The sequence below is a fragment of the Colletotrichum acutatum genome (assembly GCF_030867785.1).
Source record: "Colletotrichum acutatum strain CBS 112980 chromosome Unknown BDZ83scaffold_189, whole genome shotgun sequence".
Taxonomy (NCBI): domain Eukaryota; kingdom Fungi; phylum Ascomycota; class Sordariomycetes; order Glomerellales; family Glomerellaceae; genus Colletotrichum; species Colletotrichum acutatum.
In genome coordinates, this window is record NW_026849183.1 from 1 (window position 1) to 16,209 (window position 16,209).

Sequence of the window (16,209 nt, forward strand, 5' to 3'; positions counted from 1 at the left end):
CTGCATGGGATTGAGATGAGGGTGATGAACAGAGATTTCGTGGTCGTCAAGTAGGTAAGTAGGTACCTCAGGTCGTTGGGGTTGCTTGTAATAAGTAGCCTGATGAGAGACGTTTACTAGGTGTGCTTTGGATGTGCGACTGTTATGTACCAAAGATGAATCGTCACTTCATAGTTGTCAAAGCAGGGAATGGAACCAGAGGCAAATCGAGCTCATTGTGGCAACGATCGAGACTTCTCAACCTAGAGCGACGTCTTAGACGCGATTGGCGAATCAGCAACGCATTACCAAACTACTGTCCTCATTATGCCATTCATCAATCGATGCCGTGTAGTTGCGACAAATCCCTTGAGTCAAATTGTGGAGTCCATTAGCTAGCACGTCTCAAATGCAGCATCCAAACAACCTGTAATTGTCTTAACACTGAACGAAGGATTTGCAGCCTGTGCAATTTCTTTGCAAATAACCGAAGATTACTGGAGATCTTGGAGGCGGCGTGACTCTCCAACGCTGCAAGAGGAAAGCGATTGGAGGAAGGGGACGAAGATGAGTCATACCCCGAGGCCGAGACCTTCCCTATCGGGATGCGTCGTCGCTGGCAATTGAATGAGCCATCATGAATCGACTCCACTGCGGTCCGATTTACAGGGGGGCCCTCCGCCGTGGCTGAGCCGAACTCAATTCCATGACATGGCGGACTTGACCTCCGGCTGGGAGAACATGGCCTTTTGAGGGACATGCACGTAATTAAAGGTGAATTCATGTATGGCTATGACTTGGAGATGCTGACACCTCAAGTCAGGTATCTTGGTTGGAGGATGACGATGTGCGCACCCCTGGAAATTGTATCATCTCTCACGAAGTTGAAGTCATGGCAAAGGTCAACGGCTTCTGACAAAGCCTTGCGATGGTCACTCTATACGACCCGATAATCAGCGAGAAGTAAATACCAAATGTGGTTTCGCGCTCAAGGCTCCGAGGACACCTAAATTCCTGTAGATGCATGTCGACAGTAGGAAGTGAGTAACAAGACTTGAGTACGTGGATTTTTTTCATAAGTTGGTATCGAATCACTTTTCAGCCGTAGCTATCTAACCTCCCATCACGCCCTTTGCTCAGAGAAATCGACAAATGATCTCTTGCTCTACCCCATCTCTCTAGCAACACATGACATGAATCGAACCTGCCGTATAGGTCTCGTTATCCCGGCCCAAAAATGGTCAACCTCCCGCAACTCCACTTGATATCATCGTCGCCGTTTCTCTAGTAGCTGCGGCCGAACATGGTCCACTTCTGGGCCTTGGCCTCGCACTCGGGGTTGAGGCACTTGGTCTCGCCGGGGACGAGACCGCTCTCGGGCTGTTCAAAGGGAATGCAGAGGGACTTCATGCCCATGCTGGGCTGCTTCTTGCCCTCGGGGAGGGTGGCGTTCTCGGGGGGCTCGCTGGTGGTGAGCTCCTTGATGCGGTCCTCGCACTTCATGCCCAGGCAGAAGGGGATGACGACGACATTCTTGGTGTCGAGGGCGGGGATGACCTTGTCCCACTCAGTCAGGACGAGACGGTGCTCACGGAATGACTTCTCGGCCTTGTTGTACATGTCGGACTGAATGGTCTCGAGAAGCTCGGGGACCTTGGTGGAGATCTCGGCAAGGGGGAGGGAGCCCTTCTCGCCCGTGTCACGGCGGGCAGTGGCGACAACCTCGTTGGCAGCATCCTTGGGGCCGAACTCGAGTCTCAGGGGGACACCGCGGAGCTCCCACTCGTTGAACTTCCAGGCGGGAGTGTAGCCGTCTCTCAGATCGGACTCGGCGCGGACACCGGCCTTGCGCAGCTCGTTGCGGAGGTCGTCGACCTTGTCCTCCAACTTCTTTCTGTCCTCGGGGCTGGTCTTGGCAGTGATACCGACAGCGATAAGAACAACCTGAGTCTTGGCGATACGAGGGGGAAGGACGAGGCCCTTATCGTCACCGTGGATCATGACCATGACACCGATAACACGGGTGGACAGACCCCAAGAGTTCTGCCAGACGTGAATCTTCTCACCCTTCTTGTCGGGGTTCTCGACGGTAATGTCGAACATCTTGGAGAAGTTCTGACCCAGGCAGTGGGAGGTGGCACCCTGGATACCACGGCCGTTGGAGGGGATGTAGCCTTCGACAGTGGTGGTGTAGTAACCACCGGCGAACTTCTCGTTCTCGGTCTTGGTGCCGCGAACGACGGGGACGGCGAGAAGCTGCTCATAGACACCGGCATAAAGCTCGAGAATCTCGAGAACCTCCTTGCCGGCGAGCTCTTCGGTAAGATGAGCGGTGTGGCCCTCCTGCCACAAGAACTCTCTTGTGCGGAGGAAAGGGGTGGTCTGCTTGGCCTCCCAACGGACGACAGAGTTCCACTGGTTCAGGCGGAAGGGGAGATCGCGATGGCTGCGAATCCACTTGGAGTAGTAAGGGTACATGACGGCCTCGGAGGTGGGACGAACTGCGACGGGGACTTCGAGATCCTTGTCACCACTGTAGATTGGATATCAGCCTTGCCTTGGCGCAATTATCAAGGGAGAGACGACTTACGCCTTTGTGACCCAGGCCAATTCAGGGGCGAAACCCTCAACGTGGTCCTTCTCCTTCTCGAGCGACTTGGAGGAAAGGAACATGGGAAAGCTGGTCTCATCGACACCCATTTCCTCGATTCTCTCAGAGAACCACTTGCGGATAACGGTCCAGATGTACATGGACGCAGGGCGCAAGATGAAGAAACCGGAGATCTCGTTGTAGTACTCGACCATCTCAGCCTTGAGGACAATCTCCTGGTACCAGGCAGAGAAATCCTCGTGCTTCTTGACGGTGATACCCGTGATGTCCTCCTTCTTCTTGCCTCCAACAACGGGAAGAGCAGCTTGCTTGGCGGCCTTTGCAGCCTTTTCGGCAGCCATCTTTGCCTGCTTCTCGGCCTTCTTCAAAGCGCTCTTGGACGGCTCAGCGGGTGCGGTAGCGTCGGCCATGTTTGCGGTATTGACTGCAGGTCGCAGAGTCGTCTCGTGAAGCCGGATAGGGTCTCGTCTTATGGAATTGGCGACGCGTTGACCAGATCGGCCTGAGTCACTGGGAGATTTTGGACAGAGAAGGCGGTGCGATGCAGCGGAAAAAGTGCCCCGCACTAAAAGTGAGTCGTGTGTCGAGCTGTTGGGTGGGAGCGCAGTGAGGGGTCAATTGGGCTCCAGCCACGGGGTCGGAAGGTGGCCCGGGCTTCTAATCAATTGTGGAGCATCCCTGGTCGTCTATCTCGGATCAAGCCACATTCGATGTCACTGCAGCTTCGCTCTCCCTTGGACGACTATCAGTGCAGGTGGAAATAACAAGTCTAGGAACGGTTGGAGAAAATTTCTCCAATAGCAAGCTAAAATACTTCTACTTGAAGGAATGAGCTCTAAGAAAATAGTCTGATTGAACATGGGCACGTGGCGCTTCACGGTTGAGGTACCGTTCCTGTTCGCCTAGGCACTTAGGTACCTGTCTTGCTGCAGGCTGCCCGCCCTGAGCAGGCCCGGAGTGCAGACCCGATAAGATAACAAGCACCAGCCACATCCCCGGTTCCTGGAACAACCCCGGCTCCGATAAAAAAGTTGCGTCGAGGGGAGACAAGGCAGGCACAGCACAGAAGCTTCTATTGCTGTCCAGGCACACACCGACCGAAGCTCCTTAAACCAACCCCATCCACCACCTCCTAATCCCGCGATCCAACCACAACCGCTGGCAGTGAGGCGCAAAAATGGCTTCCATGTTCGAGCAGTCAGGGAGCGGCACGCTTTTCCTCGGCGGTCAGAAGATTTCTGGCGCCGACATCAGAGACCAGAATGGTATGTCAATATCCCGTGCCCCCCCACCGGCCAAATCACGACGAAGCTTCATCTTGCTGACAAACTTGCAGTTCTCGCGACCCAAGCTATCGCAAATGTCGTCAAGAGCTCTTTCGGCCCCAGCGGTCTCGACAAGATGATGGTGGATGATATTGGTGTATGCTAGGTGGCCCCCCTCCCCCCTGGACCCCGCTTACCCCCCGGCGCAGGATGTCACAGTCACGAACGACGGCGCTACTATTCTCAGCTTGTTGGATGTCGAGCACCCGGCGGGCAAGATCTTGGTCGACCTGGCACAACAACAAGACAAGGAAGTCGGTGACGGCACAACCTCTGTTGTCCTGATTGCGGCCGAGTTGCTTCGCCGAGGAAACGAGCTCATGAAGAACCGCATACACCCCACTACCATTATTACCGGTTACCGACTTGCCCTTCGCGAGGCCGTCAAGTATATGAACGAGAACATCAGCATCAAGGTCGAGAACCTCGGACGCGAATCCCTCGTCAACATTGGCAAGACGTCCATGTCCAGCAAGATTATTGGAGCCGACTCTGATTTCTTCGCCAACATGGTCGTCGATGCCATGCTGGCAGTCAAGTCGACAAACGGTCGCAACGAGACAAAATACCCCGTCAAGGCCGTCAACATTCTCAAGGCACACGGCAAGGGCTCCCTCGAGTCCCAGCTGATCAAGGGTTACGCTCTGAACTGCACAGTCGCCTCGCAGGCCATGCCGACAAGAATACAAGATGCCAAGATTGCGGTGTTGGACATGAACCTGCAAAAGGAGCGCATGAAGTTGGGTGTTCAGATCACGGTGGATGACCCTCAACAGTTGGAGCAGATTCGCCAGAGAGAGTCGGGCATGATCCTGGAGAGAGTAGAGATGATCCTCAAGGCGGGCGCCAACGTCATCCTTACCACCAAGGGTATCGATGACATGGTTCTCAAGACCTTCGTAGAGAAGGGTGCCATGGGCGTTCGCAGATGCAAGAAGGAGGACCTCCGCAGAATCGCCAAGGCGACGGGCGCCACCATGCTCAGCACACTCTCGGATCTCAACGGTGACGAGAAGTTCGACCCCTCATACCTCGGACACGCCGAGGAGGTTGTTCAGGAGCGCATTTCCGACGACGAGTGCATCCTCGTCAAGGGCACCAAGAGCCACTCCTCAGCATCCATCATTCTCCGCGGACCCAACGACTTCACCCTAGACGAGATGGAGCGCTCCATCCACGACTCCCTCAACGCCGTCAAGAGAACGCTCGAGAGCGGCAGCATCGTTCCCGGCGGTGGTTCCGTCGAAACCGCCCTGCACATTTACCTCGAGGAGTTTGCCGGCACCGTCGGCTCCCGCGAGCAGCTGGCCATTGGCGAGTTTGCGCAGTCGTTGCTCGTTATCCCCAAGACGCTTGCCGTCAACGCCGCCAAGGACGCATCAGAGCTCGTCGCCCAGCTGCGTTCCCGGCACGCGCTGTCTCAGCGCATCCAGGAGGGCGAGGCCAACGATGACGAGAAGACGGTCGCGCGCAAGAAGGCCTACAAGAACTACGGTCTCGACCTGGTGCGCGGCAAGGTGATTGACGAGATCAAGGCTGGTGTCTTGGAGCCCACCATCAGCAAGATCAGGCAGTTGAAGAGTGCCGTGGAGGCCTGCATCAGCATCATGCGTATCGATACCCTGATCAAGTTGGACCCCGAGCAGCAGGCCGAGGACGACGGACACGGCCACTGAAGAAAGTGAGTGGTGTTTGGAAAAAAAGATTAAAAGCAAAAATGGGCCAATTGCGGGAGTGTTCAAGGTTAGACGGTTCATAGATCACTTTGCTAATGATACCTCGTCATGCCGGCCTGGATGTCCAGACCTGTGAAATATTTGAAGTTCCTATTGAAACAACGTGTTGCCACTTGTATAAGCCTGCTAATGATATGCAAAATATGTGACCAATCCGTCAGCACCAGCCAAACTTCTCATTGAGCACCCATTCAACCTCTCCTTGGCCATACCACATGAGGCTGGCGATGCTATCATTTTCCCTCTCAATAAACTCATGCGGAATGCCCGCCTTCTCAATCAACCCCCTGACCCTGGGCTCAGGATTCCACATCTCAACACCATTCACTTTCCACTCCGCTGCCTGCGCCCTCGCCAACCTCAACAACGCCTCGATAGCCCCCTGCACATACTCATCTCCACTCCCTTCCTCGTCCTCAATCGCAAGCCGTAGGATATGCATCGTGTTTCCCTCGGGTTTCTTCAATCCACCGTAGTAACCCCTCGTCCACACAGCCCATACCCGCGACCCGTGCTCGCCTACGACCCCGCCTCTGACCGTGGGTGTCTGGCCGAAGATGTGCTTGGTCATATAGTCCTCGCGCATGAGATGCCAGAGCATGGCATCTAGGTCCGGTATGAGCGAGACACGAGTCTTGGTGCTCTTCTTTGCGAGCTTTGCGCGGATGAGGCGCTCGTCTACGGAGCAGAGCTCTGCGAGTTCGTGGTAGCCCAGCGGCGAGGCCTCGACTTGCACCGCTCCGACCGCTCCGACCGCTTCCTCGGTCCCCGCTTCCGAGGGTGGCGGCGATGCCTGCGGCGGGAACTCGAGGTGCGTACTCTCATACGGATGCCACCCATGCTTGGCATAAAACTTCTTCCCGATATCAGAATACAGCACCGAGCACGCGACCTCCCCGTCCCGGATATCCCCCCACCGCTCCCCGCTCTTCATCTCAGCGCCCTGCCAGCGCGCGAGCTGCGCGCCCACGAGGTTCATCATCACAGAGGCGTACCCGTTGCCGCGGTACGCCGGGTCCGTGAAGACGGAGCCGACGGCATGGGTGGTGGCGTCGACGACGGTGCCGTCTGGTTTCGCGACGAGGACGGTTTTGCGGATGCTCTCGCAGGACGACAGGATGGGGCGGGCGTCGGGGGGTAAGGTCGGGTCGGTGAGGATCCATTGGGTGATGCCGCCGTTGCGAGAGACGGGGACGGTGGTCATGTAGGATTCGCGGCGGATGTATTCTTGCAGCTCGAGGGCGGCGCCCCAGTTTGCGTAGGTTGAGGTGTAGGTTTTTAGGCGCTCTGCTGGGGTTGGTTGGGTGAGGACCAGGTCTGTTTCGTGGGTTGAGCCCATGATGTCTATTGTCTCTCTTTTTGGGCTTTTTGGGTTGACTCGGTGTAGAATTGTCTGGATTTTGTGTTTCTTCTTCTTGTCTACGGTGTCAAGGTAGGCAAGATAGCTTCTGGGTGTATTATGGTGGGTGGTGTCTTGTTTGTTTCTGGTCAATCACGTCACACCACTCATGAACAAACATGAGAGAGGCAGATGCAGGCAAGGTAGTTGGAGAATGTGAAAATGGGAGGAAGAGAGTCAGATTCAGCTTCCAGAAGCTGGGGTCGGGAAGGATAAAGTAAAAAGGGACAAAGCGCCGTCCTCTTATCAATTTGGTTCGTGTTCCAGACGGCTTCAGAAAGTACCTTGAGTTGGCTTGTACTGGCGCGGGCGTTGCGCACAAGACGTGCCCCACTAGAGACGATGGGAAGCGTTGGCGGGGAAGACCCAGTCAAACCCCAGGTATTCCAGGATCACAGCGCCTCGTTGAATCGAAAGCTGTGAGATACGGTATGGATTGGAGGGGGCGTGAGGCAAAGGGCAAGGGGCTGGACTGGCAAGGACGGCCTAGTGTGAGAGTGAGCTGATGTACAGATAGCCTCGATCGATACACAATAATGTCCCAAAAGCACAAAAAGGACCTCGAAGCCCCTCCTCTTCGTCTTCTTTTCCCCCTCCGTCTCACCAGGGCACAGGAATCAGGACACCAAAGATGGTCAGCAGGTCCACAATGCGAAGCGGCTCATTGTGGTAAAAGCCAAGTCTTACGTCACGGGGTAGCGTCTTAGCGGATGCGCTGTGAAGGTGATACAACTATCAAGAAGTACGGACGAAGGATACTTAGTCGAGGGTTAAGGAACTGCGCCTGGGAAATCTGGGACACATTTTTAGGTAATTGTTTGTGGCTACGTGCCTATTTAGTCTTCCGCCTGGGCCGGGGAGTGCGCAACGGGCAGGTCTCGCCGGCGGGGGAAGCAGTCACGGAGGCCGGTGGAAGCCGATGGTAGGCGGGGCCGGAATTGCCCCGGTTGAACGCGGCCGTGACGCCCGCACCATTCTTTTACCAACTGTGTAATGCGTAGACACATCTACTACGTAGTATACTGCGATACCGCTAAGTTGTGGAACCGGTTCGAGGCGAGGGATTCCCTTGTCTTGGGAGAGTCGGCTGACTTGGCTGATGTTCTGACAGATGGGTGGTTGTGCGGCCTGTGTCATGGTGGGAAAGTTTGGTGTGTGAGGTGTGAGGTGTATGGTGTTGGTTGCGGTCTTCATGCGCCACCAATGAGTGCAATTTAGTACCTAAGGTACACCCAGCCAGAAGAGTTCCCTTTTCTCTTTTCTTGGGCCACGTTACAATCTGATTTGTCCATCTCTCGATCTCTTGCAGAGACTCTGATATCGTATCTCGTTCTTCTTACAATTGAACTCGTATCTTCCAATTGACCGGCATCAACTTCTGATCCAAACACTCGTATCTTTGGAACATGGGCTTATCTCCCAATCCACGCTCTTAATTAACCTGTATGCACAATAGTTCCTCCCACCGGTGCTCAACATGATAACCTCAACCAAACAAAGTCACCCCTCCACCTTCCAATCCCGTCGCCCCCCTGCTCCGTAACAACCTTACAACCTCATCATGCCCCCTTGCAGCAGCGCACTGCAACGCAGTCTGCCCTCCCCTACCACTACCACTACCCCCCCATCCAGCCCCAGCCTCGATCTCGGCCCCGGCGCCCAGCAGCGTCTCGCACACCCGCACGTGGCCCCCCTCAGCAGCAGCATGCAGCGCCCTTCCCCCCTTGAACCTGCTCCCTTCGGCGTTGACATCCGCCCCCGCACCTGCAACGCCTGCAGCTGGCCCCGCCGTAAGGAGCAGCTCGACAAGCCCCGCCCACCCGCCGTAGCTCGCCGCCTGCAGCGCCGTGAACCCTCGATTCCGACACGCCGGCGCGTTCACCTCTGCCCCCCGCCGCTGAATCAGCATCGCCGCCATCTCCTCGAAACCGCCCTCGCACGCTGCCTGGAGCGCCGTTCGACCTGCCGTCGACGCCGGCGGCGCGTTCACGTCCGCGCCGTGATCCAGCAGCAGCGCGACGGTGTCGTCTAGCCCCGCGGCACAGGCGCTCTGTAGCGCAGTCATGCCAAAGTACCGCGACGCGGGGACATTGACCTCGGCGCCGTGGGATAGCAGGAGTTTGACGATGGCCAGGTCCGGCTTCCCTGCCGCGATCTGCAGCGCGTTCTTGGCGCCGTTGTTGCCGGGCGTGTCGTTGACTTCCGCGCCGGCTGCGAGGAGCGCCGAGACCACCGCGCCGTGGGAGGCTTCGCAGGCGGCTTGGAGGGCTGTCCGGCCGTAGTAGCCCCGCGGCGGGGCGTTGACGTCTGCTCCTGAGGCGAGTGCTGCGTCGACGGCGGGGAGATCGCCTTCACGGGCGGCGATTTGGAGAGGGGTCCAGCAGTCGTCTTCGTCTTGGAAGTCGGTGTCTTCTGTGAGATGCTCCATTTTGCAGTGATGTTGTCGACTCTCGGGTTGGAACTTGGTAAGTACACTGGCTCCATCTCGTGAAGCTGGTGAGACTGTGAAGAGGTAAAGAGAAGCGAGAAGAGTCAGATTTGAGTGCGAGTGAATCCTTCGACATCTCACCTTCCCCATCAGATAGCTCACGGAAATGCGGCACAATCGCGCCCTTCCGCTCATCGTTAAAAAAGAAGGGTAAACAGCGACATCTTGAGCATCACTGAATCAACAAAAATCGACCAAAGTAAAAGCTTGCAAATTATCAACCGTAGTTCATATCAGATAAACACCATGAAAATGTTGACTAACTATTCATCAGTCTCAGCCTTCTTCTTGCTCTCGCTCTTCTTCTCGGGCTCGCCCTTTTTCGGCTCATTCTTGGACCCCGCCTCATTCTCATAGCCGCCGCCCTGCTTCTCGTATTCTTTTGCCAATTTCGCGCCCTACGGGATCAGTCAGTTGATCGCTCAGACCAGTGTTGAAGCAAACTTGAAGCCATTGAGGGTTGAGATAGAAGAGTGATATACCTTCCATGCGGCCCATTGTCCCTCTCCTCCGCCCGACTTGTTGGGTTCTTGCTTGATTTCTGGCCGTGAATGTGAGCATTGTCACATTTGCATCAGTCTTCCTCATTCATTCATACCTTCCTTAATCTCCTCCCTCAACTCGGGATCAGTAGGCTTTCCCTTGGATGAAGGCATCTTGTGTGATGAATATGACAGAGGTTTGCGAGTCGGGTGTAAGCACGATGCTGTAATATCGCGTAAAACTGGGTGGAACTTCGAGTTAACAGGCGTGCGTGTACGAGTAAGAGCTCGCATCATTTCCAACTTTAAATGACAGGAAAAGCCCACAACGCTTTGAGAAACATGCGAAACAGGGATGAAGTAGATGATGCTGCGAACAATCATCGATGACGCCTACAACGCCAGCCACCCGTACGCTCGGTCGGCCCCGTTAGTGGGATCGGGAGACCCACACAACCTCCGCGCCGTCCCGAACACCTTAGTGAACAAGCTTTTACGGGCCGGTGGCCCTGTTTCTCATTAACGCCTGCAAGATGATCGTTCACAATAACTGAGGTAGTACTAGAGTGCCTGAGGTGAATGAACCGTGTAGAGTACATATACAAGATGTTGACTTTTGATGGCATTAAATCATCACTTCAGGCCATATTTTAGCGTACGATGCCAGAGGCTTGATGACTCCTTCGTAAATCGACTCTCTAAAGCGCACGTCTGAGAATATCGGCCTTGGACCAAAAGAACAGTCTAGGCATCGTCTAACAACATCCGCAATATTTGGTCCACTTTCACCAAGAACTTTCTTCGCCCACCGTTGAGCAGTAAACTTATCTGTAAGCTCATTAGGTCTGTTATCCTGCAGGTAGTCTTTGCGGAAGCGGCAATGGCTAATATCATGCCCAAATATCAGCTCCAAAACTATTACGCCGACAGTAAACATGTAGTTGCGGGCCGCCTGTTCCGATATGTTCTTGGTGAACATCGATTCCTCGGAAGGCGAGCTCTCTTTCTTGTCGAGCTCAAATGTGTTTGACAAAAATGGATGGCAGCTCAAGAGCGTCTCATCGTCAACAAGAAAGTAGAAGCTGCTCTTCGTCCATGAAGAAGGCATCCAAGGCGAGGGGTACGTGTTTAGTAGCGCCGCCGAGATATGGGCTGCTATCTCGAACCGTGACTGCCTTGAAAGGGTTATATCCGCTTGGTGGTGTGCTTCTAGCAATTCGGTAAGAGACAAAAGCCTCAATTTGCCGGGAATGATTCTTCGCAAGCCTGATGAATCTTTATTGAAGACAAGGTGCCTGTCGAAATCGTCATGCAGTACACCCTCGTTCCATGATGTCTCCTCCAGAAAGGCGCAAAGGTTTTCGATGTTCTGCCTGCTGGACCGTTCGTCATTATTCCGACAGGGAAGGAAAACCCCGCCATTCTTCATAACAGCTTCCTTTTCGGACGGTGTGATACATATAGCTGGACTCGGCTCAAAAAACTTGACATTCTTCGTGGGGGTTGATTGGTTTGAGCCAGTGATTGCAGCCGGTTTAGGCTGTAATCTGTGAGAAACCCTATCAAGGAATGACGGCCTGGATCTGATGTATTGTGTCTTTTGCTCCGTAATGCTTTGAATTTGAGACAACGTCGCCGATCCCTGGACAACTCTGATGTCTGAGGACGTTGCTGGGTTGCGGTCTTTAGTATTCTGAATCATGACCTCGTACGCCTTGGGCTTGAGTGATGAATCCGTGCTGTCCCCAGTTCCCCAAACAAGAACCATGGATAATGTCTCGGGAGCGGAGTCGCCGCACAGTCGTAGGTGTGCTTTGTGGCAATTGCAACCTTGGTGGCATCTCCAGTGATCTCTCAGTGTTTCATACACACGGCACGCGTGTTGGCGAGCGCTCTCCAGACGGCGTACAGGGCCGGAACACTTTCTCCGATCAGATATCGGCAGAGTGCGCTCACTGAATCCCACCATATCTCGCAGAACCTGGTTGAGTTTATCAAGCTTTTGCACCTTTTTATGTTTGCCTTTAGACAAGCTCAACTGCAGCCGCTTACAGTACCACTGCATTGGGTTGTGTTGTGCCGTTCCAAGCCAAGGAGCCTGTTCAACGAGGGATCAGTCATTACTACAGAGCCAATGGAATCTAAAGATTCTTACCTTTCCATCTTGAATTTGAAGAACCTTGTAAAGCTCCAACATCACGTCGTGCATCCTCTCGATGGTTCGAAGGAAGCGATCCAGCTCACTTGGGAAGCGGTCCTTTAAATGGTCTTCAAGGCTACCATCCTTCCATCGCAAATCCGTGGGGTCTCCTATCAAGGTCATAAGACTCTCATTGTCGGGAATAATGGGGTCGAGAAGTTGAATGAGATTTTCATGATATCTCATGTTCTGGTGCCTGATATCGTCGACAAACTCGATGAGATGATTTCGGAAGTGCCACCAATTCTCCATCGGCTCAAAGGCTCCGTGGTAATATTCTATGCAGTTGAGAAGAATTGGAAAACCACCTAGAACAGCGCCAGCAATCTCGAAACCTGACATGGCGGCAATCAGTCTGCGCTTCTCGCGACAGTCAGGCTAGTTGATCACAGGCAATCTCCCATAATGAGTGACGTCGTAATGCTGAGAGATTTATTTCCAACCGTTTGCTGCGGGGTAATCTGAGTCATCCTAAGGCTCTGGAAATAAATGCCTTGGAAACCTTGGCCCGGACAAATCAGAATGAAGATACGCATGGAATCGTGCATACGCAGCCTGATGCACGTTGGTTCCCTGACTACCCTGTTCCCAACGAAAAGCCCCTAATGGCCTCTATCCATCTTCAGTCATCTCGCAAAGAACGTACTAAGAACTTGAATCAGCCGGGAAGATTACGAAGAGACCACGAACACGGTTCTGAGAATGGCGGGTCTTGAGATTTCCCCAGCCGCACACCGCTGCTACGACAGTCTCTCGAGTCTTGCCCAGGAGTTCGAAAGAAGCAGAAACAAATGGGAGTATGAACTAAAAGAGAGGGACTTAGCGCAACTATTTGAAAGATTCGAGCAATGGGCCGAGAATCTGGGCGCTCTTCGACAGCTGAGCTCCAAGCTATCGCTCGACCATCGCCTACGCGATAGCCCTACGGTCAGAGCCTCCATCTTCAGCATGCTTGAGGATTTAAACGAGTCTGCCAAAATGGGTACGTTCCAGCTTCGATATTGTTTCTCAAACGTTAATGCGTGCTCTATAGCTACAGAGATCGTCTCGGGCGGTCGACCTAACAGAGTTATGCCGACATTGGACATTACTGAGGAAGAACTGGAGGAGTTCGACATTTCCTCTAGCAGCTCTGAGTCAGGCGCATCTATTACCTCGAACAGCAGTCGAGATAGTCGACACGACAAACCTTCGGAGATACAGAAGCTTCTATCAGCAATCAGGACAAGCCTCAACAGCCTATTCAAAGCTTCTGTATTCATCCGCAAATTCGCGGCCGAGGATAGACGCCAACGAGCCTCCAAAACGAAGCCTTTCGTCAACACTGCTGATTTGATGTACATCAAAGATAAGTACAGTTTCCTTTGGGAAACCAACGAACCTTTGGCAATACGTCTAGCGGAAGCGAATGCTCGGCGAAGACAATACTTCAAATATCGTCAGCAACATCAAGAAAAGCTGTCTTCCCAACTAGACGACAGTCTCATTGGAAGAAGAGACGCCCACTTACGGACCGAGCCCAAGCCACTCGACGGAGAACCCCTCCGACAAGGGTCAATCGTGTCTGGTATGACCAAGCCCAGCATTCTAGCGGAGACTGAAGCAACGGAATTTGTGAGAAACAAAGCATCAGAGGCACAACTCTTCGCGATCTCAAGTCCAGAGCCTGCTATGTCGGTCTTCTCGATGGCGACCACAGTTGTGGAAGCTTCTGACACAGAGCTTCAATTTCCGCCGATACCCCAGGAGGGGCAGAAGAGCGATTCGTTCTTGTGTCCATATTGCTTAGAAATTGTTCTTTGGCAAACGAAAAACAAAGAAATGCAATGGCGGCAAGTTTACAGAGCCCGATCCGTTAATATCATTACTGATGTTCAAATAGGAAACACATTATCCATGACTTGGAACCATACCTGTGTCTTGACCAAACTTGTACCTTGGATACCTTTTCTTCGGCCTATACCTGGTTTGAACACGAGCTACTGGTCCATCGTACGATTTGGGAATGTCCTTTATGCGCCAACACGGTTCAAGGCTTCGAGGACATGAGAGAACACATGCATAGCTATCACGGAAGCAATGTAGTGGCCAGTCAACATCCGTCGCTTATTAGCCAATGCAGGCGACCAGCAAGGCAAATTTTGGCCAGTGATTGCCCATTCTGTGACGACCAGTGGGCTACCGTTGAGCCGCACGCCGAGTCGCCTGCCCAAAGTGACACCGAGGACGAATATGAGAATGCTGACGTTCATGTTGATACAGATTCGTTTCGCAGACATGTTGGTCATCATCTTGTACAGCTTTCTCTTTTTTCACTCCCACGACTTTACACAGGCGAAGTCGGAGATTTGAACAGTGCAGGCGCTGTCCCGGATGGTGAGAGATATTCCCAGAAGGGTACTGCGTTTCGACTAGGCCAAGACCATTTATCGCGCGGGTGGAAAGTCCTGATCAAGAGAATGGGTACACTGGCTACTATCTCTCTATTCCTCGGTTTATACGACAAGCAAAGGCGTGGCAATGTTTACCCCGATGAGTTGGCTATCGTCACTTTCGAATCATTACCGCCCAGCCACAAAGACAGAGGAGATGGATGGTTCATTGTCCACAATCCTACCATCCCGAAGATGTTTGACCTCACCCTCCTACACACAGGTAAATTGGATCACCCAGTTACCGATGTGTGTTTTAGTCTGCAAGGACATTACGTCGGAATATGCAGCAATCGTATGTTTCAAGTTCTCAATACTGGCACCGAAGAACCCATTTGCAGCCTGCACTCTGAAGAGATTGTAGGACTGAGCGTTGAGGGGGGTGATGGGGATATGTATTACAGGGACGCCTGTTTTCATCCGAACGACGATTTATTCATTACATGCTCAGAAGACAGACTGATCCGCGTTAGTCCGTTCGAACGTGCATAAGTGCGTCTTCCCCATCACGACGCTGATCTAACGCCTTATAGGTACTTGACATCGAGTCCAGAAGTGTCATCCAAACACTTGTCGGGCATACGGATGATGTCTACAAGGTAGACATCTCAAAAAATGGCAAGCTTCTTGCTTCTGGGAGTGGCGATCGCACGGTTCGACTCTGGAGCACCACTACCTGGGAATTTCTGCACCTTATTCGATTACCAGACGGTGTGACAGGGGTGGCATTTTCAAACCAAAACGATTATCTCATCGCTTCTACTCTCGGAACGATCGCGCGAGTATGGAAACCGGACACAATACCAAACGTTGAAGAACCTTTTGAACAGGACCAGACCCAAGCCAACATTTGGACGTGCAGCGGCCACTCGGACTCTATCTATGACGTTCGATTTTCTTCTGACGATAAATACGTGATCACAGCATCTTTAGATGAATCTGCCAAGGTTTTTCCGGCTGTAAGCCAACGATGCGACGACTCGTCAAAGTCCCTGAAATGTCTCAGCACATTAGAGGGCCACTCGGTATGTTAAACCGTTAGCATTCGACTTGATTAGAAATTGACCACATATCTAGGACTATGTATTGAGCGTAGAAGTTATGTCCAATGGGTGGGTTGTGACCGCCAGCAAGGACAGGAGTGTACGATTCTGGGACATGGAAACCGGCAGATCAATTGCCAGACTGAACGCCCATTCCAACTCGGTCATCGCAACGGCTATAACACCGAGCACGGGGACTGGCTTTATGTTTGCCACTGCTTCGGGTGATTTAAAATGGCGCTTATGGTCTCTTTCTCTCACTAGACCTGTCGACTCGATGTTACCAGGGTAAATTTTGAAAGGCCCAGAGTATGACGTTCTTGGATGCTTCTCTCCAATGCATCATTCTACTGTCATCTATAAACCAGTCTTGTTGACCATGTGCCATTTCCTCGAACAAAAGCATCCGTGGCTATTACTCGGACTACAACTTGTCAATCCCATAATCCATCAGACAAGCAAATCCAGGACTCAGCGATGCGATGATTATGTGGAAGTGTCAATCCATCAACCC

The 16,209-nt window shown here is 53.0% G+C and overlaps 7 protein-coding genes across 7 annotated transcripts; 2 read left to right on the forward strand and 5 right to left on the reverse strand.

Annotated features, from left to right (window-relative positions):
• Positions 1 to 1,263: 1,263 nt before the first annotated feature.
• Positions 1,264 to 3,000, reverse strand: BDZ83DRAFT_757896 (prolyl-tRNA synthetase; the record flags this gene model as incomplete). Its single annotated transcript, XM_060514961.1, has 2 exons — positions 1,264 to 2,512; positions 2,570 to 3,000. 2 exons carry the CDS (start codon positions 2,998 to 3,000, stop codon positions 1,264 to 1,266), a joined length of 1,680 nt encoding a protein of 559 aa, XP_060358408.1.
• A 674-nt stretch (positions 3,001 to 3,674) lies between these two features.
• On the forward strand, positions 3,675 to 5,728 carry BDZ83DRAFT_641817 (T-complex protein 1). The gene is made up of 3 exons (XM_060509576.1): positions 3,675 to 3,855; positions 3,927 to 4,012; positions 4,065 to 5,728. The coding sequence occupies exons 1-3, from the start codon at positions 3,768 to 3,770 to the stop codon at positions 5,589 to 5,591; spliced, it is 1,701 nt and encodes a 566-aa protein (XP_060358409.1). The 5' UTR covers positions 3,675 to 3,767; the 3' UTR covers positions 5,592 to 5,728.
• Positions 5,729 to 5,808: 80 nt separating this feature from the next.
• BDZ83DRAFT_592322 (uncharacterized protein) lies at positions 5,809 to 6,630 on the reverse strand (the record flags this gene model as incomplete). The annotated part of the gene is made up of 1 exon (XM_060506524.1): positions 5,809 to 6,630. One exon carries the CDS (start codon positions 6,628 to 6,630, stop codon positions 5,809 to 5,811), a length of 822 nt encoding a protein of 273 aa, XP_060358410.1.
• Positions 6,631 to 8,536: 1,906 nt separating this feature from the next.
• Positions 8,537 to 9,478, reverse strand: BDZ83DRAFT_592358 (ankyrin repeat-containing domain protein; the record flags this gene model as incomplete). Its single annotated transcript, XM_060506526.1, has 1 exon — positions 8,537 to 9,478. One exon carries the CDS (start codon positions 9,476 to 9,478, stop codon positions 8,537 to 8,539), a length of 942 nt encoding a protein of 313 aa, XP_060358411.1.
• Positions 9,479 to 9,801: 323 nt separating this feature from the next.
• BDZ83DRAFT_724319 (uncharacterized protein) lies at positions 9,802 to 10,194 on the reverse strand (the record flags this gene model as incomplete). The annotated part of the gene is made up of 3 exons (XM_060512645.1): positions 9,802 to 9,936; positions 10,021 to 10,079; positions 10,137 to 10,194. 3 exons carry the CDS (start codon positions 10,192 to 10,194, stop codon positions 9,802 to 9,804), a joined length of 252 nt encoding a protein of 83 aa, XP_060358412.1.
• Positions 10,195 to 10,645: 451 nt separating this feature from the next.
• Positions 10,646 to 12,562, reverse strand: BDZ83DRAFT_592338 (uncharacterized protein; the record flags this gene model as incomplete). Its single annotated transcript, XM_060506525.1, has 2 exons — positions 10,646 to 12,118; positions 12,176 to 12,562. 2 exons carry the CDS (start codon positions 12,560 to 12,562, stop codon positions 10,646 to 10,648), a joined length of 1,860 nt encoding a protein of 619 aa, XP_060358413.1.
• Positions 12,563 to 12,684: 122 nt separating this feature from the next.
• BDZ83DRAFT_147799 (WD40-repeat-containing domain protein) lies at positions 12,685 to 16,201 on the forward strand. The gene is made up of 5 exons (XM_060501309.1): positions 12,685 to 13,202; positions 13,254 to 14,052; positions 14,103 to 15,120; positions 15,186 to 15,677; positions 15,730 to 16,201. Exons 1-5 carry the CDS (start codon positions 12,923 to 12,925, stop codon positions 15,985 to 15,987), a joined length of 2,847 nt encoding a protein of 948 aa, XP_060358414.1. The 5' UTR covers positions 12,685 to 12,922; the 3' UTR covers positions 15,988 to 16,201.
• Positions 16,202 to 16,209: the final 8 nt, after the last annotated feature.

Coding starts and splice junctions, on each gene's coding strand:
- BDZ83DRAFT_147799 (XM_060501309.1), top strand. CDS start 12,923: ATGGCGGGTCTTGAGATTTCCCCAGCCGCACACCGCTGCTACGACAGT. Junction 14,053..14,102: donor AACAAAGAAATGCAATGGCG/GCAAGTTTACAG, acceptor ATGTTCAAATAG/GAAACACATTATCCATGACT. Junction 15,678..15,729: donor GCACATTAGAGGGCCACTCG/GTATGTTAAACC, acceptor CCACATATCTAG/GACTATGTATTGAGCGTAGA.
- BDZ83DRAFT_641817 (XM_060509576.1), top strand. CDS start 3,768: ATGGCTTCCATGTTCGAGCAGTCAGGGAGCGGCACGCTTTTCCTCGGC. Junction 3,856..3,926: donor CGACATCAGAGACCAGAATG/GTATGTCAATAT, acceptor ACAAACTTGCAG/TTCTCGCGACCCAAGCTATC. Junction 4,013..4,064: donor TGATGGTGGATGATATTGGT/GTATGCTAGGTG, acceptor CCCCCGGCGCAG/GATGTCACAGTCACGAACGA.